This window comes from Leptosomus discolor, chromosome 5 (genome assembly GCF_034619465.1).
Source record: "Leptosomus discolor isolate bLepDis1 chromosome 5, bLepDis1.hap2, whole genome shotgun sequence".
In the NCBI taxonomy this organism is placed as follows: Eukaryota; Metazoa; Chordata; class Aves; order Leptosomiformes; family Leptosomidae; genus Leptosomus; species Leptosomus discolor.
The window spans coordinates 24283593-24304933 of record NC_141395.1 but is presented as its reverse complement, the minus strand read 5'-3'; the positions used below and the strand labels follow the sequence as shown (position 1 = coordinate 24304933).

General features: G+C 37.8%; 1 protein-coding gene across 1 annotated transcript in view; it reads left to right on the top strand.

Annotated features, from left to right (window-relative positions):
- OLA1 (Obg like ATPase 1) overlaps nucleotides 1-21341 on the top strand; it is a 105570-nt gene that overhangs the window by 35638 nt on the left and 48591 nt on the right. Inside the window, exon 5 of the mRNA XM_086465429.1 lies at nucleotides 15412-15587. Within this exon, the coding sequence (XP_086321555.1) occupies nucleotides 15412-15587 (176 nt within the window). The remainder of the gene's footprint in view (nucleotides 1-15411; nucleotides 15588-21341) is intronic.

Sequence of the window (21341 nt, the reverse complement as noted above, 5' to 3'; positions counted from 1 at the left end):
TAGTAATGAGAATAAAGTATTTCTAGAGTTAACTGTACTGAGTTGTTCGGGGTGAGGAAAAGTTGTTGGGTTTTTTTTTTTTTCTGGGTGGGAATTTGATGAACCACCTTTATTAATATATTTGGAAGTGTATAGCTGGGATTTTAAAGCATTTGAATTTAACTTGTATTTAAGGTCGATAAACAATATGAATGAATAAACCTTGGCTCTAGGTGAAAAGGTTTTCAAATTTAAAGCTTTTGTTCCCCTGATGGGATTCTTTCAGTGGTTAACTGAAATACATGAGAGAAGGAAAATGTTTCTTTAAGCAGAGGGAATTGAGTTGGGAATTGGGAACGGGAACAGGGATGGGGACTGGGACGGGACGGGACACGAGGACACCTTTAAATCCACCTCTGATTATGATTATCATGAAACTGAGCTTTGCTTTGAGATTTTAACCAGTACTGCGTTTTCATAATTTAATTGGTATTTATTTTCTCAGATGTAACTGATTTGGATTTCTTGGAAGATGCGTATAACAAACTGGATCCATCAATAAGTAACTCATTTACAGCATTATTGTACTGAATCATGAGAAGTTTAATTGCAGTTTGCTTCCATCATTTTTCTTGACAGCTGTTGAAAATAATGTGGTAGAATTGGATTTATACTGACTTTTAGGAAGCAGATATTTGTTCAAAAGCAGTCGGGGAGTGCAAAGATCCATGCCAATATTCAGAATTCATATTTGCCTTGAATGGAAGGTTGTGATAAAATGGTACATGGTGTGTTTTCATTGCCTGTTGAAAGACTTTCATGCAGTTAAAATAAGCATTTTGATGGTGGTTGAATTAAGAGTTTTTGTCAGTCTCTTCTCATCATGGATGATTAGACTAAAACGTCTGCTTGTCTTGACTTGAGATCACCACAGCTTCAGATAACATGCTTTGTGATTGAAGGTCGAAATATTTTGAATTCTAATAGGCTGCCAGATGAATTGCTTGAAATAGACTGTAAAATTTCAAGGCTTCCTTTTCCATCTGCTGTGAAAAGAACCATTGGGAATGGTTGAGCTTGATGATCATAGAATTACGGGATGGTGATTCTAAAACCCTCAAAGGGAAGTTGCTATGGAGATCTAGTTCCAAACTGTGAAATGATTCACCTCTGAAAGGCTTCAGGGTCTGAGAAGCTGAACACATCATTGTTCAGGTGGTCATTGGTTAGGAAATTGCTGGTGCCTGTGTAATCAGCACTCCTGTGGTAGTTAACGATCTAAAAAGGTTTGTTCTGAATGATGTGGGACAACAGCAATGTGCATAAGATGGCTTCTCTCAATCATAGTTTGCTCAGCCTGGTGCTTGTAAAAATACAGTGAGCTAAATGGCAGAGAAATGAACTGCTTCATTGAGGAAGTCTTTTAAAAACAAAATTCTTTTCTGTGATGGATTTGACATCTAAAGTAAAAGGAGAAGAACTGTTTCAGCTTAAAAAGCAGTGGTTAGATGTTGCAAAAGTATCACATTTATATATTTATTTTGCAAGGAGCAGAATGGCAGGGCTATCTATTTGCTTGCAGGGTAAAGGAGTAGTGCTGTTGGAAAGGAAGATTTCAACCCAGTCACACCTCGGGAGCATAATGAGGTTGTCTTAATATGTTCATATTGATATTGCTGCCCCCCCCCCCCCCCCCCCCCCCTCCTTCCCAATTTTTGGGCCTACCACTCTGCTTTGACAGTCATGGAAGAAAAAACACCCTATATATTCAGGATTCAAGTTAATCAACGCATATGTTTTCTTTCTTAGTTTCTAACTTACTTGCATGTTTTCAGGATAGAGAAAAGGAATAAATGGAAAATGTTTGCACACAAGCATAAAGCAATGCATTTTGTCAACTATCGCTAAAATTTGACAGCAGATTCTTAAATTAGTTGGAAACTTCAACATACGAAGTATTTAATGTACTTTTTCAAGGAAGGCAGAATGCATTTTCTCAGTGTACAAGTAGTTATTGACTATACCTGTCTGTACCTACTTCAACATGAAACATTTCCTTGACCGTAAGAGATTCAGATAAAGAAGCTAGTGTTTTTATTTCTTGCGTATCTGTTCAGTGTCACCCTTGTCACAATCACTTAACACAGTCTGTTAATGGGATTTAATAAAGAAGACACCAGTGGCTACTAGATGGTGCCAGATAGTTACAGAACACAACTGCCATGTTCCAGAATGTAGTTGCCATTGAAGTAAAATGTTACTAGAAAGAAAAACAAATCCGTGAGTGTTAGGGATTACTTTACTGAAATAATGTGCAAAATGGTGAGTTCTTTACTTCCCATGTAACTGGTCGGCCAATCTATAGCAAGTAATATGCTTGGTTTTCTGTTAAGTGCTGTTTTGAGTTTAGTAAGGCAGAGGAAGGGACTAACATTCTAAGTAAAATGGTAATACTGAGTTTTATCTGGTTAACAGTTACGTTAAGATTTGAACACTGAACAGGAAATATTGCAAACTGTAGGTCTAGCATATCAAATAAGACACAAATTATATATTACCTTTTGTTTTCAGTATTTCAGGTGCTCTTCTAAAAAGACCAGTTGGTATTTCTTGTCACAGTTCTTAGGACCTCACATAAGGTACAGGCTTGGAATCACATCACCTTTAACTTGTTGAAAAGTAATCATTGCACGTGAAAAATCATGTATGAAGGACAAACTGTCTTTTAACCAGCTAATGATTTGATTTGTAAACTTATTCTTAACAGGATTTCTATGAATGGAACCCAATAGGCAGGAGTCCTGTAAAATTTGAATTTATTTGCAAAGGATAAATCTGCATTAACTGTATTGCTACTTTTGCATTAAGTTTGTGAATGTGGACCAGAATGTCCAGAGGGAAGGTTGTATGAGGCACATTTTTATAAGGTAAATTTATCAAGAGGCTTTTTGCTTTTGTTTTTAAAGATATTTTTTAAATTTAGCAACACAGTGCATCCGTACAGACTTGTGCATCCGTACAGACTTGTGCATCCGTACAGACTTGTGCATCCGTACAGACTTGTGCATCCGTACAGACTTGTGCATCCGTACAGACTTGTGCATCCGTACAGACTTGTGCATCCGTACAGAATGGCACTAATCAAACTATTTTTGCTTATTTAAGCCTTTATCAACTCTTGTTTTTGTTACGTGTTGGCTGATCTTGCCTCAATCATATTTACTTCTCCTCACCTCCATTGTGCAATGAAATAGATCCTCAAAGGAGAAACTCTCAGATGTGGCGAATAAGGTTCTTTGTTAACATGTGATGAGCTCAGTTTACAACTCCTTGTGCTCTTCTAAAAAACTTGGTTATTCTTTTTGTAAACAATGAGTGATCTGTAAACAGTAGCTGATCTGTAAACATAACTTTTTTTTCCACTCTGCCAAATTCCAGAATCCATTTTTTTATAGTACTTTTGTAAAGCACTGCAAGAAGTTTGACAGTTTTGTAGTGCTCTCGTTTTTTAATAACAACAATGTAATTTTAAGTTCCAGAATATTTGGGAGCTGCTTAGATAAGTAACCTCTTGCAGCTGAAAACTTGTCATTACTCAGTTTTGTCTAGGTATTTATATAGCTTAAGACATTGCTTTAAATGTTGTTGAAGAGCAGTTGCCTTACTGAAACAATTTTACAGACTTTGTTTTAGGTTCCAGGAGGGCTGTCATTTTGCATTCTGTGCTGAACGGAACTGGTCATTCTGTGTGTGTTTGTTATTTTACGAGGACTAATAAACCTCCACTGTGTTGAAGAATGCAGAACAGAGAGTTGAGCTCTGCACGGGAGCCAAAGTGGGCTCAGCAAAGGTTAATGGGTTGGACTTTGTTGCAGCATTAGGTATCCAAAGTGGTTCAGTAGGAGTACAGTTGTGGTAACTGCTATGCAGTGGTATGCCAGACCAAATAAAAACTTAAGGGCTTCAGTGGTTTTTTTTTTTTACGGTTCTGCATCTTTGGCATAGTCAATCTGTGATCCAGATAAATTGTCCATGAATAATTAACATGTTTCCTGTATATCTGGTCATTCAAGGCCAGATGGAACTGTCCTGTTCGTTTCTGCTGATGGCTGCTAGTTACTATTCACGATCTGTGTAAATATATAGTCTTAAAACCCCAGTTATTGTCGGCAATTATATTTTGCTATGGTGACTTAAAGATTCTAGTTAAGACTGACACTGTAGAGCTTGGCACTGAGTATTCCTAAAGACCTTGATGACTGACCTTCAGAAAGAAGGGGTGAGTAGCACCATGGAGATGGTGGTGGTGGAAGTAATATGAATACACAGCTACACATATAGGCATATTTTTACTTTCCAAATTATTTCTGCTTAGGAACCATGTTTTTATACAGTATAAGCACCATCAGATTGCAAATACATGAGTTCAGTCTGCTTTTGAATAGGAGCATTGTCTTCTGTGAACAGTCTTGATATATGCGGTACACAGAGGCATGTTAAAAATTATCCACTGATGTGCATGCACTTTCCTTCATGCAGGTGGTGCTGCCGTGGGACTGCTCACTAGGGCGGGTGATACTGAACAAGACTCTCCCTTGTTCCTGTTCACTTCTCTTTTCGTGAATTAGATGCACAAAGGAAGGTAGAACAGGAAGTAACATAGAGCAGAGCATGGCTGAGCTCAGGTTGACAAAAGCACTTGTTTCTGAAGCAAATGTTCATGTTTTTCGGCCTTTTTGACATTTTTGCGGTGGTCCAGGCTAGGTTCCAAATGCCACTCCTTCTTCCAGTTAACACAGTTGTATTTTGGAAAAATCTGAGCAGAGCAGCTAATTTTTCCTAGGGAATTCTTATTTTATACAATTTATGTGGTATGCCAGCAATCTCAAAAAGTTTTACATCAAATGATGCCTTTCCTAGTGTTTTCTGATAGTGAGTCCCTGCGAATTACCATGTGCTGTGATCCTTAGTAAAGTGTATTACAAGAAGACTAACCACAGAGTTTGTCCCAAGCACCATTTGGTGGGCATTGCGGTGATAGTATTTCAAATATGTGATCAAGGGCAGTCAGAGTGAGCCCTCTGCAAACAGAGGCATGAAGGGCTTGAAGATTTATTCCTTCAGCTGTCAAATAATGTCCTTTACCCGGTGTGACCAACTTGATATCAAATCTCAGCAGGTAGAAGGTTTTACCTGTGGAGTGTTGACTACATCCCAGTGGTGCTAGGATGAAAGAGCAATGGCAAGTAAACACATTTTACATCCGAAATAAATCGCTAATATTTGTCAGACTGACTCAAGGGTAAGGGCTCTGGAACAGGATTTTACAGATAAGCTCATTGGAGCGACTGTCTTGGTAACAACTTTTCTCTGTTAAAAGTGCTTCCTGTTAAAACTGCTTCCACCAGGAACAGAATTGTGGTTTCTTCTGCCGACTTACATGTCCCAAAGTGAATTGCTTTGCCTCAGTGTTTTCTGGGGAGGTTATAATTCTCATCTCTGACCTTGTGCAGTACTTGCTTGATGAGTACTTTTATACAAATGTAAATTCTTTGTGTGCTCAAGAAGTTGATACTACAGTCATTTAAAATCCCGTATTTCTGCTACATGCTCTCATTGTCTGTCTGCTGGTGCAGAAATAGACTTGCCCTTTTTTGTCAAATACTCCCGATAGATTTGGTGTTGAAAGGACTGCCATTCAGATGCTATTTCAGACTTTTGGGGAGGGGTGATTGATTTGCACTGTCTTGGCTGGTGCGGTATTAGGGCTCAGCAGGGTAAACGTAGCTGCTTATCTTTTATATAGGTAAGTAATGAATTTGAGTCCTAATACCGCACCAGTCAAGAGACCCCAAAGCAGCTGCTTTTACCATCCCGTGTTAGTATAGCCATATGGTACACATAAACTGTAATGTTGTGTTCAAAGTAATTAATGCTGCAACTAATATTCTGAACTGTTTTTCTGTTGCTAAAAATCAGCTAAACTTGAGAATAAAAACAAGTGTTTTTAATGGAAATTAAAACCTTTTCTTGTATTTCTGTGATGCAGGTAAAACAAAATAATTATTGCCACAGTGACTGCTTGCATTTTAAATACATTTATACATATTATTTTAAAAAAATCTAGTTAACTTTAAAATATGTAAGTTTTCTTGTCATTTAGGGTTCTGTGAAGCTGATCATCAAGAGGGTTGCAAATCATTGGCGGTTTCTATTTTCAGAGTTCCACATCCCAGAGTAATTTGCTTTAATTTCACCCAATTTAACCTATACTTCACACCATCACCATTCAGCTTTAATAGCTATGTTCTATGCATAAGAAAAGCAGATAAATGTCCACAATTAGACTGCGAGTGATTACAACTAGTTAGGGCTTTATGAAGACAAAACTTAAAGGGCTGTAGCACAAAACAAAGCCACAAAAGATGTCTGAAAAAATTCTTTCTTCAGAAGTCAAGGTTTACTACAGCATTTTATTTAATGTTTTTTTGTACTTGATTTTGCTTATGTTGAAGATGTAGGCAGGTGCACCTTCTTCAACTGAAAATTACTCTGCTTAAAGAATATTAGGTTTGTGTTACAGGTGATTAATTTCACTTGTAATTAGCTTGCAAGGGAAAACATGCTAAACCTACTTTATTTGTTGGTTCTTTGTTAACACGTGCTACATTTAGGAAGCTGTAAAATGTTGACTCTGACAGTATTCTTTTGCCCTTCTAATCATGAGTATGTGTAGTAAAATCTACCGTCATCAAAGTTTAATACATTCTATGATGTTAAATGTACCTCAGTCGGAAATAGCAATATCTTTTACCATTTAAATCTTCATAATACTGACGATTGCATGTCAAGCCAGTCTAAGTACAGATATTATTTATAATTTAATGTTTTTTGACACTTGGAGTCTTGTTTCTTTTGGTAACTCAAAGAAATACCCTGCTTCTAGACCCCTGCCCAAGTTACCCTATTTTATTTCTTTTTGTTCTCTCCCCTATTCCCACCCCAGTAAGTGGCCAGATAGATGTTACTGCTTATTTATTTCAGGGTTTATAACAGGGTATATATGTGTATTGTGATTGCTGTATCAGTCTGACAAGCCGCTCTGATAATAAGAATTGAATGTATGCTGGAGAGGAAGTGCAAGCATCAATTATTCTGTAGGTTTTTGGTGGCATTATTAAACATTCTGTTATAGCTTATTGACAAAAAAGGCTGGTTGTTCTCCTAAATACCAATGGGAGTTTCAGCTTGTGATGCAGTTCAGATTCTGATCAAATTTTAAATATCCCTGTTAATTACATCATAACATATACCAATTTACCTTTTGTAAATTAATACAAGATGCCCAAATGCTGTAATGTGGAACTTAATATTAGCCAAATATTTTGTTCTGTTTTACTTTGAGGATAAGGATAATTAAAGAAGTGAAGCAACTGATGTATCGAATATAAATTAAACTTGAATATAATCGTTAATTTACATAATTGGAATTAGCAGAATAAGGTAAGTCTAGTGGTATTATTTGTATTTGGTTTTTAGCATCTTGATGGCAGCTTGGAGCAGCTAGAAACAATAAAGTTTAGGCTATAGGCAGCTTTGGTTTTGTGTCAAACTAGTTTTATATGCTATATCATAAAACTTCCAGTCCAATCAGCAACTACATTTAAATACTGCAAATTGTGGCAGCAAAACAATAATTCTACTGATTAGCCCCTTTCCATTTCTTGTAAGTGAACTGTTTATGCTGTTGAGTACCTTTTGAAAAAAGAAAAAGCCAAAACAGCCTTGATTAGTCAAGGAGTAATTGGATGACTTGATTTTAGCAAGAGAATGAATTGGTTGATGATAGCCTGTAACTAAGTGTAGTGGTTCTGTTCAGATGAATACATAACATACAGTCATCAGATCTTGACAGGTATAACATAAGCAATGCAAAAATCTTTGGAGACTGAGAGGTAAATTTTGTCAAAGAATTTTGAAGCTGATTCTTGAAAGAAATGGAAGGAAACATGCATGCCATTAGATGATACCATTTAAAATGTGGCATTTGTTACTGCTGTGCTGTATACATATTTATCTGCTATTAGTTTTGCATGTGAAGAAAAAAATGTAGTCAGTGTGTCCTGGCCACCATAAAGTCCTGACAAACAGACATTTCCTGCTCTTCCTTGGGGGAAAAAACAGAGTCAGGTATCGCATCTTCTCCAGCCAGCCGTGCTATTTTCTGGATCTTTTTTGTCTAGTATTGCTTGAAAGTGAAGTACAGAACCGTGTTACTTCTTTAATGCCACCTTTTAAAACAATTTTTGGGCCCACCACACTTGGACCCAAACAGCCCAGATAAAGTGTTCAGCTGAAGACAAATCCTTCCCTGAAACTGAAGAATCCTTTAGGTTTTGGCCCCCTGAAGAGGGAGCTGGATGTGGCAATGATAATTTCCAAGCTCCTCATTTCTAGTAACTTCAGCTTAAGTCACTATTTTTGGTGCTGTTAGATAGCAAAATGAATTCTGCTGCTGTGTTACACTTTACTGTTTTGCTATCCAAATACTTGTTTTGTTTTGATAGCAGTATCTACATGCCACTAAAACAACATGGGAATTTACCACAGCAGATTTGTTTACTTAGAGCAAGCTTGATGTTTCTAACTCTGTAGTCTTTGTTCTTTTAGACTAAAGGAGGTGGCAGAGGTATATCTTTCAAGCTAGAGTACAAATCCATCAACATTTTTTTGGAAATTATTTGAAAAAAGGCTTATAGCTAGGATATTTATAAAAGAGAGAGGTGGATTCGGTTGAACTTCTTTCTGACTAACTTCTGAAAAAAATACACTTTACTCCTAATGAGATACACAAGACACCAGAGAAGCTGTAATCAGTTTTTTAAATAATAAAATTGCTGTTTAGGGTTTCCCAGTTGCCCTTCCTGTATTGTTGTATGCTTAGCTTAGTTGTTGACAAACACATGCTGCTTTGGGGAGATTCTTGAGTAAGTCTATCTTATGTATACTTTTTTTTCCTCCACGTATAGTAAACTTTATTATTTTTTTCTCTTATAGTAGTATGCTATAGTTTCCTGTAGTAGGAGGAGGGCAGTTTTGGAGTACAGTATAGATTTAGCAAGTGGGCAAAAGAAAGGTTCCATGGTTTGGGGTAATGTTTGCCAAGTCCCTGTGTTCATCAACTGTTTGCTTTTAGACGTGGGAAGAACAGTAGGTTTTCATTATATTAATTGGAGAAGGTCCATAGGTCATACTTTCTTGAGAATGCAGTGGTATGGCTAGTTTGGAGAAGTTCATATTAAATATATTTTTAAATTATTTTTTTCCTGGAAATACTAAGTTAGTAAATAAAGTAGCATAGTTAGATCAGTTTATTGTTCGATGAAATTCCAGAATATACAATATCTTTTTTAAGACAAATTTTTTGTCACGTTTGAAAAAATTAATTTCTTAAATGAAAACTTTAGAAGCTAGACCACAGAGCTCAGCAGCCAGTAGCTTGGCAGGTGTGAGTGCTGCAGCGGATAGTGTGTAGACAACTTTCTAACCTTGGAAAGGTCCCTTATATTTACAGAAGCAGAACCCTCATTTTGTCAATAAGATGACAGACAATTGTGTTTGATGTTCGCTGTATTTAAGCACAGGTTATAATCAGAACGGGTTTCGCCTCTGACAGGTGACCGTATTTTTGCTCTCTGTTCTTCTGCAGCTGTCCCATTCCAGTCCTTTTCTTCCTCGCACGGATGCCATGGTAGTATGATTTCAGGGAACCTTTCCTCCCTGCTTGTTCTAGCAAGCTCTCTCGAGCTAGTAATCATCTTGAGATCAAAATAAGACTACCAGATCTCCTTTTCTCACTCTCTCCATAATTTCTACTCACTGATCTGATGTAATCAGTGATCAGTATCAGCCAAGCCAATATCCATATTTCTCTGTCAATGTTTATTTTTCATTTGGCTTCTTCAGAGCTACATGTCCATAAACTACCTGGTTTTTCTGTGTGATACCCAAGATAATCTTACCTGTTCCTTCAGAAGACTGACATTCTCATCTGTTTGCTCTCGTTTTGCATTTCAAGACCTACCTCCCATCCTCCCTCCTTCTTCCAATTCAGTGTATTTTAGTGGGTCCTCTATATTTTCCACAGGCTCCTTTTCTATGTAGTGCTCGTGTCAACTGCTTATACTACTGCTTACTCAAAGTTCATGGCCCGTGTCCACCCTGTGCATCTTGTTTGTTGTACAGGTGTTGCACTATCTTTAATCGGACAGTGATGTCATTCTTAGTCCCCTATTTGTTATATTTTGAAATAGAGCCTTTGAGCTTTCTGTTTTGCTGCTGTGTATGTTGGAGAGAAGGAGGGGTTATGATATCTTCCCTAACAAAAGAGAGTTAAAGGCCTTGCTTGACAGAGGAGTTTTACTCACTAGTAAAGCAAAGGCAGAGAGATATATTGATAAATAGCAATATACTGTTAACAATCTATATCAGGTAAGATTTGTAGATTAATATTATAGTTCTTGTTTTCATCTTTGTAAGTTGCAAATAATATACACATTTTTTGGTATGTCCTATTTCTTGAATTGGTTTAACAACTCCATTTTTTCCTACTATTTTACATTTTTATGTAGACTATTTTTTAAACCAGGGACTGGGTATAAACATTATTCTAATAGTTTAACTTGGTTAATTTCTCACAGGTGTAATTTTTCCAAGAGATGTCATGTCTTGCATAGAGCCTAATTCCTGAGGTTACCACCTGTTCTTGCTTGCTAAGTCTTCATTCAGTGCTGCAGTCTAGAATTGAACTCCCTACGATACTCAGTGTGATTTGTGCTAAACCATCATTACAAAGCAGGCTTGAGGCTAGCATAACAGATTGCCTGAGATATATCCCACATGAATACTGAGATGAAGTTACAACTGGGGCTTTTTTATCATAGCAGTGTCTCTCTCCCTTTTCATATCCTATTTCCTTGGGTATCCCGTTGTCTTGCTTCTGGCTAGGCTGTCAGTCAGAGGCTGATCTGTTTGAGGTTGATGACTGAAGTCAGCATTGACAAACCCCGAACAAGAGATTCTCAAATGAAGCTCAATGCCTGTTGCTTATCAAGAAGAGTCTCAGTTTATGCCAAACTTGGACATTAACACCTCTTTGGCCTTTTGTGTATAAAAATCTTATACCTACAGTTTCCTTATGGACTGTGGCTATCTCAGTGGGAAGAGATACAAATTTCTGTTCTCTAAGTATTCCTGATAAGAAAAAAAAAATCTGCCACGATTAATGCAATAGATTTCCTATCCATTTAGAAAGGAATTGTATGACTTTTGTCAGCACACTGTTGATAGGTTTTTCTCCTTTCCAAGTTTGGAAATCGTACTTTTCCTCTAATGTAGAATTGAACATTTAAGCTCAAAATCCATTGTTTTTATGGAATTTGCAACTAGTGTTCACTTCTTCCATGAGGAGAGTCAAGTCAGCCAGTGAGGAGGAGGAGAGAAGGCTAGATTGTTGCCTTGAATGGGAAATCATCAGCTCAGTAGAGGGGCTCCTTACCTGATGAAGCAACCACCTGTTGCCAGACACGGGTCTCTTGTCATTGATTTTGCAGGATGGCTGCTGACACAGACATGAGGATGGCTGATGAGAGGAGACTTGAGGAAAACTGTCAGACTATTGAAGAGTCCATGGGTTAAAGTGTTTAGTGGACTGAGAAGAGAGCAAAGGTCAAATGTATAGATTCATTTTATAGGGGTGGAATTACACTGAATTAATTGATTTTGGATGAATAAAGAACTGGATTTTTTTTAGTGAAAAGGAATGGGAATATGTGAAGAAATTAAGATACTTGCTGGAGAAGTATTTTACTGATGTTGAAGAAAATGGAAAAATAAAACTAATATATAAACTGTGGTTTGTTATTACTGGCTAACTCACCTTACACTTGCTTCTTCAGAAAAATTTTATTCTTCCTTAAGACCAAGACAAGCTGTTTACTTCTTACTTTTATGTTCTAAATGGGACATCTTTATAGTCATGGAGATTTTCTCCTGGTTTTAACAGTGTGGGATTTTTTTGTTGTTTTTTAATCCAACGGACACCAAATGCAGAAGGAAGATGTAAACAACTTGGGAATGTATTATTTAGATGGTAATGGACACTTTTTTTTTCTTGATAAAAGGAAGAAAGATAAACTTTTTTAACTGCATAAATACTACTGTTGAGAAGTCTGGGCAGGTAGACTTTTCTTTGATCTGTGTGGTGACCACTTCCTACTTTTTTTTCCCCCTTTTTATTCAGTATTTTCTTTGTAAATCAGAACTGAGCTGTTTATGTTTTCTAGTATTTGTTCATCTAAACAGCCCATGTCCCATTGAGTCAGGTGCACAGATAAAGATTTATGGAAGGCAAAGGCTACAGCCACTCTCCATCATCTTTGAAAGGTCATGGCAAACAGGAGAGGTATCTGAGGACTGAAGGAAAGCCAATGTCACTCCAATATTCAAACAGGGCAAGGAGGAGGATCCAGGAAACTACAGGCCAGTCAGCCTCACCTCTGTCCCTGGAAAGGTGATGGAACAACTCATTCTGGATGTCACAGCTAATTCTGGATGTCACCTCTAAGCATGTGGAGGAAAGGGAGGTTATCAGGAGCAGTTGACAGGATTCACCAAAGGGAAATCATGCTTGACCAATCTGATAGCCTTCTATGATGACATGACTGGCTGGGTGGATTAGGGGAGACTAATGGATGTTGTCTACCTCAACTTCAGCAAGGCTTTTGACACTGTCTCCCATAACATCCTCTTGGTGATCTTAGGAAGTGTGGGATAGATCAGTGGACAGTGAGGTAGATTGACAACTGGCTGAAGGACAGAGCTCAGAGGGTTGTGGTCAGTGGTGCAGAGTCCAGCTGGAGACCTGTGGCTAGTGGTCTTCCCCAGGGGTTGGCCCTGGGTCTGGTCTTGTTCAACATACTCATCAAAGACCTGGATGAAGGGACAGAGTGTACCCTCAGCAAGTTTGCTAATGACACAAAACTGGGAGGAGTGGCTGACGCCCCAGAAGGCTGTGCTGCCATTCAGTGAGACCTGGACAGGCAGGAGAGTCGGGCAGAGAGAAACCTAATGGGGTTCAACAAGGGCAAGTGTAGGGTCCTGCACCTGGGAAGGAATAAGCCCACGCACCAGTACAGGCTGGGGGTCGACCTGCTGGAGAGCAGCTCTGTGGAGAAGGACCTGGGACTTCTCGTGGACAGTGAGTTAACCATGAGCCAGCAATGAGCCCTTGCGGCCAAGAAGGCCCGTGGTGTCCTGGGGTGCATTAAGAAGAATGTGGCCAGCAGGTCAAGGGAGGTTCTCCTCCCCCTCTGCTCTGCCCTGGTGAGGCCACATCTGGAGCACTGTGTCCAGTTCTGGGACCCCCAGTTCAAGAGAGATGGGGAACTACTGGAGAGAGTGCAGTGAAAGGCTACAAAGATGTTGAGGGCACTGGAGCATCTCTCTTATGAGAAAAGGCTGAGAGCCCTGGGGCTCTTTAGCCTGGAGAAGAGAAGACTGAGAGGGGACCTTGTCAACACTTAGAAATATCTAAAGGGCGGGTGTCAAGAGGATGGGGCCAGACTCTTTTCAGTGGTGCCCAGTGACAGGACAAGGGGCAATGGGCACAAACTGGAGCACAGGAAGTTCTGCCTCAACATGAGGAAAAACTTCTTTACTCTGAGGGTGATAGAGCACAGAATAGGCTGCCCAGGGAGGCTGTGGAGTCTCCTCTGGAGATACTCAAATCCCATCTGCATGCCATCCTGTGTGACCTGCTGTAGGTGAACCTGCTTTAGCAGGGGGGTTGGACCAGATGATGCCCAGAGGTCCCTTCCAACCCCTGCCATGCTGTGATTCTGTGAAGGGAGCTCATTGATGATCTTTGGAGAGAGACAGCTGATGTGAGAGGGGGGAACTTCTGGTAACCACTGTTTTAAAGACTTCATAAGTTTATGTGAATTATTTTGATGTTTGACTGTCAACAACATTTTAAACCTGTGTACTGTGTGTTTTGATATAAAATCTTTATTGCTAAAACCAGTGAGTGAAAAGAAAAGATCAAGTTTAACATATGGATGACAACAAAGAACCTCAACTTTCTGCATATCAGTTAAGGAACTGTTTGTAGTTTATCCTTTTTCTTATATTTTGTACAAGAAAGGCCTTGGGTTTTTTTTTTTCCCCCTGTGTAAAAAGATAAATCAGTTGATTTTCATTTTGGTAATATTAAAACAAAATTATTTTCGTGATTGAATTCTCAGACATATCTTTAATGTAGGGTAGGCATGCAAATACTCTGAAAATTGATCCAGGAATAAGCAATGTTTTGGTTTTAATTGTTAATATTTTTATTTTTAAAATACGTATTGATTTTGGGGGTGGGGGTGTTTTTTGGTGATGCTGCTTATCTGATAATTTAAATCCTAGTTGAATTATGTTGCCAGATTGTCTTCAGAAGGGCATGAAGTCAGCACACATGCTTCAGTAATATCTGGTTGTTTTACCCTTATGTTTCCAGTTGGCAATTTGAAATTATGGCTTCAACTGCACTTTAAATATGTGATAATAGCATGTGTTTCTAATAAGGGCCAGCACCATTTTGTTCAGATAGTGTGAATGGTTGTCACTCATATATGACAAATGCACCTTCATCTGCTTCTTTGATGGCCCCCTAAAAACCATACCCTCAAATCAGGCCGATGAAATTAGCTGCTGTGTAAATTGTGTGTCTGAGTGGTTCATTATCTAATCACCGTCAGAACCACAGTGATAAAGTAGATTGAAACAGGGACGAGGTCTGCCAGATGATTTCAGGCCTTTTTTTCTAAGCCCTGTTTCCCTTGGAAACACTAAGAGTCGTTCAGAACTTCAGAATTCTTTGTCTAGAACTTCTTTTTTTTCCTTAATGCAGAAAATTGGTCAGCCAGTGAAGGCTGCCAGGGTGATTTGTAAGGTTTTCTTTCCATGAGTCTTTTAGTCATTACTGCTTGTATTAAAATGTTCTGCGATGTTCAATTTAGCTACTGTGTTTGCTACTGGTACGTTAGATACTGTTAAATACAATGGTACCTATTTTCAGGAAAGTGCTCTAGCCTGTTCCTGCTTAGAAGAAAAACTTAAAGATGTGTTAAGTGCTCTCCTGAAATGCCGAAGTGCTATGCTTTGTGTGTATCTGTATAAAGCTTTGGATTCTGGAGTTGATGTGTAAATTAACAGACTAAAACATTATGATGTAAAATACTGTAGGTGCTGCTTGTATATGGGTAGTATGACAGACCTACTGACTTTACTTTTTCATCTCAAACTCTTGTGACTCTTAATAGTGTGTTGTAAATAGATATTTCTTGTCTTTTTACCTTAATATGTAATTTAAGTGTTATTTTGTTTTAGGAGCATTTGAAGATGATGATATCACTCATGTTGAAGGAAGTGTAGATCCTGTTCGTGACATTGAAATAATACATGAGGAACTTAGACTTAAAGATGAGGAGCTGATCATGCAAAGTATAGACAAGCTTGAAAAGGTAGCTGTAAGAGGAGGAGACAAGAAATTGAAACCTGAATATGTAAGTATAAGTATATGCCCTATAAAAGTAGGTCACTAAGTACTCTGTATTCAATTGAAATTTTGGTATTGTTATTGATCTCCCACATGTATAATACAAAACACTACTACTGTTTTTATGTGTATTTTAAAGTAGTATTATTATGAGTTGAAAAATTACTAGAATGAATTATTTGCTGTGTTGACAGTGTAAGATTTCACTGATAAAGCTAATTGTAATTTTTTACATATAACTGTTATTTTCTTGCTGACACAGCTTTATATAAGAATTGTCAGTGCTTCGTCAAAGTTACATCAGTCTTTAGTTGTAATTCAAAGTCCAACAGTCACTTCTTGCCGTTAGGTTCTGGTCTGGTGTTGATACTACTACTCCTGTAGCCAGCAAGTGAATATATTTTCTTGGTGCGGTTGCACTTTGTGTCTTTTAGTGCATATTAAAGACTGTTAGTTGAAATTAATTTTAGAATGTTGTTGTGGAAAGCTGTTTAAATGAGCAGGTTTTAAATTATCACAGGGTAAGAGTGGTAAATTTCTTTGTAAATTAGAAATGTGTAATAATTATCAACTTCAAAGTATATTTTTGTAAATTATTACTTTACTGCCACTTGACTTTTGAGTCTGCTACATTTTGCTAGTAGTCTAGTTATTAATTTTTCTTTATTTCATTAATCTTCTATAAATATTTCAGGTGGCATATAAAGCACATTCTCTAATTATTACAGCCATGTCGCAATATGGAAATAGACTCTATGCTTAACACGTCAGTAGTAAAAAATACTGTTTTCTCCCATGGCTTTTTAGATAACAAGTAGTAAGAAAAACATGGTCATATCAGTGCTGGTGTTTCAGTTTGCAAGCATTAAAGTGCAATGAAATTTGTTGGCCCTACCTAGTGTTTGGAAGTGAATAGGAACTGCAAGTGAACGTCCCTCTCCAATGTTCATCTTCATGATACAGTGTTAAAAGGCACTTCTTTGGTAGCTTCTGTTGATAAAGAACTAGTCTTTATCAGGCTTGAAAAGTATTTTATTCCCTGATTGGTCTAAGCCAGAAAAAATAGCTGTTGTTGAATGATTTGAAGGCTTTCATGTAAGCCCAGAAAGAGAAGCAGGTATGCTTCATTTAAGGTCTTATTTGACATGATTCAGTCCAGCCTTGGGTACATGTGGGCAGTGATTTTTACCTTTTACAGAAGATGGCACTCGCTTAGAGGAACAGTGCAGCTTATGCCTACAGATTCAAATAGCATCCACACAGTCTTTCACCTTTTAATGCATCTTAAAGAAAGAGGCAAGCAAAAATCCTGTCTGTAGCGAATTCAAAGTTCAGCCTAAGGCTAAATTGTACATTGGTATGAGGTGATGAAAATGAGGAGTGTTGTGATGCTGTTCTGCCCTGGTCTTCAGCTCGTCTCGCTTACTTCTTGTGTGGCTGTCTTTGGAAACAGCTTTGCTCGGCTCTTCATGATGGAGTTGTTCTTGTCCAGTTTTTGAGTGTACTTCAAAGGTTTTGTGTTATATACCCTTTATGTTCTTCCTGTGCTAAGGAAGAAGTCAGGACTTTTGTGATTGCAGAAAGAAAAAACTGAAGTGTGCTTTAAATAAAATTCTTAATAGTCATCATGTAACTGTAATGGGTGGCAGGTACAATTACTGTTGTATGATAGAGCTGCTCTTATTTTTTAGCTACAGGAAGCTGGTATGTGTTTGAAAACAGAAAATGTCAGATTATTCTCAAATCAAGGGAGGCAGTAAATAAAAACCTCAAATCTAGAACTGCAATTTAAATTAATTAAAGAAAACTTTAAAAATCTGCGATACTAATCTGTCTTTAACCAGCTTCAGTTTCTCAACATTCTCTTTGCCTCTTCCTTTAGTCTCCTATTACTTCATCTGTAGTTCACCTGTCAGACAGACTTTGTCATCCTGTGTTTGTAACTTACACTTCCCATCATTCCTTGTTTTTTTAATTCTTTCTTTATGAACACATGCCCAGAAAACACCAGGTTCTTGAAGTCATGTTGTTCCACCAGTTCTGTTCTCAGTAACAGCTGTTACACTTGACCAGTCTCAGCCGAGTTTGTCAACAACAGTAGAGATTTCAAAGGCATTAAATCCCTTTGTTTCATGGAAAGGGGTGGCTGAACAGAGTAGGGAAGCACAAATTAATGCTCCCCTTGAGATAAAGGCTGCATGTAGGATTTACAGTCGCTATGGAATCTCTTCAGGGAAGTGCTGTGGGGCATCACGTCTGTGAGCCCTGCTGATCTTGGACCTTCTTGCTTGTCTTCCTTTCTGACTTGTATGCTTGAATTGTAAGGTAGACAATAGACCTTAGTAAAATTGCCTTTTTTCGATGGTAAAGGTCTGTGAAAGCTCTGCCTGGTTACTTTTCTTTTCCTGGTAAATCAATCCTTAGGCCTAGTTACACAGCTTCTTCTACAAGTAGATTTGTGTAGTTGTAAGATTGTAACAGCAATTTTTGGGCTTTTCCAGCCACTAGAAGGGTTTATTTAGATGTTCAGCCACTGGGTTGTGAGGCACTCCTGGGCAGTTTGCTTTGCCTCTTTTCCTTTGATGTTTTGTGTTGCAGAGAAGGCCTATGGTTGCATTTATATAGTAAGCTGCATGATTAACTGCAGTAAATGGCTTCTGGGTCTAGGAGAGAAACCATATGGGACTGGTGGAGAAAAGTTAAAGATGTCTCCCTAAAGCAATAGCCAAATGTTAGGAGCGTATTTTGGCTGTTTGATCATTCTGCACTTCCTGAATGTTGCATTTTGCAGTTAGCTTGTTGGGCACAGAGTTCCCTGCCTGGCACAATTTGTGGTGTTGTTTCCATGCAGCTTGTAACTACTGTTAAGCCTTCCTCTTTCCAGTGCAGAAGAGTCATTAAGAGACAGTATAGACTGGAATTAATACTTTTTTTTTTTTTTTTTTTCAAACAGCTTGTCTTCAAAAAAGTGTGGGGGGAGGGAGAGGCTGGGAGAGAGCTTCTGAGGATTTGCCTTTTTAAGTTATTTACCAGTATAATACATAGCCATTGCTAATATTCTGTTCTTTCCATAGCGGAGGTGTGCAACAAGTGGCTCTTATCTGTGCTGAGTGTTCCCAGTCATTTTCCCTTCCAGGAAAACTAGGAGGTTACAAGGGAAAAAACTTGAGTTTGTAGGTTGCTTTGGTTTTGATTTGTTTCTTTGTTTGTTTTTAAGCCACAATGTTAAAATTTTAGTGTTTCTCTTTGTTTTCCTTTTCCCATCCTTTTGGGAGTAATTTAGGGTAAAGACACTTGAGAATTTAAGAGTTTAACTGGTTGAGAGTTGAGCAAGTTCTGTGGTTCATTCAGATAAAGATATTGCAAGCTTTCTTACCTATATTGCTTTCAGACCCTTTCACTGGCTTGCTTTCAACTGGTGAACTAAAACATCTAGCACTTGAATTGCATTTTTTTGTTTCTTTCCACGTTTTTTGAGAGCACTTTGAGATCTGTTGAGGCAGAACACTTTATAAGGTTAGGGAAAGAAGGAGGAGATGAGGAAAGAAAGGAAGTTATACAGATCTTAGTCACGTATGGTTTTCCTTTGGTAGTTTGATGAATATAACAAATAACCTTAATATGAAAGCTAAGGAAGAGTTACTGATTTCAGAGAGGCTATAAACTCCATGTGACCTGTGTAAACTTATTGTTGGCATCAAAGGGGATTTCACTGTGTGTTTCATGGAACCTAACTGAAAGTAGAAGTCATTCTTTTTATTTCACAAAATATGAATTGTCTGCTTTAGAAGATTCTCTTTATCGGTAAGCCTCCACAACGGTAGCTTGATAGTCTGAAATCTGCAGAAAGTTTAGGAGGAGAAAAAAGGATATTGTCAGTCTGTATCAGTCAACAGTTGTTAAACCTGAGATTTGTATTTGATTGCCTGCCTTCTCACACCTGTATTCTAACTTGTTAATTATCATTTTTCCTTAGTGTAAGCCCATATTGCATACAGTTGGTAAGTTCACCTTTGTGCAGTGACCTGGCTTTGCAGTTGAATACCGTGGTAACTGTTCATCCTGTCTCTCAGAGAATTGATTTCTCAATCCTCTGTCAGCAGAAATAAAATAGCCAACTGCTGTTAAGGAGCCATCAATGAAATAAGTTACAAGTTCTACTTAAAAATCAATGGCACAATATGGTCCAAGATCAGCAACATGTGATGTTGACATAGGCTTGGAATAGCTTCCTTTACATGTATATTTTTGTCTGTTTTGCAAGTGTTCTCACTGCCTTCTTGGAAATGAGTGTGCTTTTACTAAGGGTACTATTCTTTCAGACTCAGTATACCTTTAAATATTAGTTTGGCTATAACTTTGTAAAGAGATATTATAGAATAAAAATACCCCTGTTATTTGCATGTATTGAAACAGCACAAATGTAATTTCAGAAAGCAATCAGAGTAATTTTGATTTTATATTTTAAATCTGTCTGGTGCTGGTATCTTCAGAGACAGGAGAAAGATACTGAGATAAACTTTATTATTAGCTTATTATTTATCTGCCATTTTGGGTACCAGGAGATTGTAAAGTAAAATTTCAATATGTACGAATTTATAGATCAGAATGTACAAATTTTGAAACTTTTAAAACAAGTATCTGTTTTTTAATTTGTGGGATTTTCAGTCCTTGAGACAGAAGTCTTCAAGTTAATACAGTGTTTTGTATGATTCTTTTTCATTACCCTTCCCACGTGATTCAGTTCTAGTCCCTAGAGACTGACTGTCTGCAGTAGATAGCTATTCCTTCAGCCCTTTGTTAGTGCACTGAATCTTGAATTCCAGCACAGGATAATTCTGTATGGTAATAATATTGTGGTTTATATATCTGACCACAAGAATATTATTTATAGTTGAGTTCATGCAGATTGTTGATGTTAGTGATATGAAAACAAAACTTTAGGTCAGAATCAATGTTCACTGCATTTGAATAGTCAGTTTCCAGTTGAAAGGGGTGCTTTTATAAGTCCTGCGAGATAGCTAAATTCCATTGTTAGAGTCTGTCAGTTTTAAAGTAAGATTAGTTTTTCAAGTCAAACACATTTTGTAAGAGCAAAAGTAATTGCAATTATGAAAAGAACAGTTAGAGACTCCTTTTTAATGTAATAGTACCAGAACCATCTAGTGCCTGTTTAACTTGTAAGAAAGGCATCAAGCTTTGTTACTGCAATGAGCGATGAATTAATAATTGATGCAACGACATAGGCATAGAGTATAAGCATCGGTTGGCATCTATCTACTATGAAGAGGAAAGCAAAATCTTCCTAATGATGTTTTAAGCAGCATTAATCCCTTCCTCCTCCCTTCCATTTAACGAATTGGTCCTGTCCTGGTAATACAGTAACTGTTTGAAAGATGTTTTCTTGTTCATTTAAAATTACTGATACAGTGTGGGAGATACTTCACGAAGAGCAGAGAGCTGGTAGATTCAGTTTCTTCTCGTTACCAAAATATAGTAGGTGGAAACAGAGTGAAAATCTTGCCTTGCTGCAATGTTCTGATGAATGGGATGGCGCCAAGCAGAATTTGCTGACCTTGTGCTGCAAGAGCTTGCTGGAGTTCTCACGGATGGATGAACTTTTATTTCCTCTAACTGATGATGTCAGTTGGGAATCTTCACCTTTCTTTTGTTCCAAGTTGAAGATAAATACAGCAATGAATTGTTGGGTTTGGGTTTTGGTTTTCTTTTTTTCTTTTTTTTTTTTTTTTTTTTCCCCTGG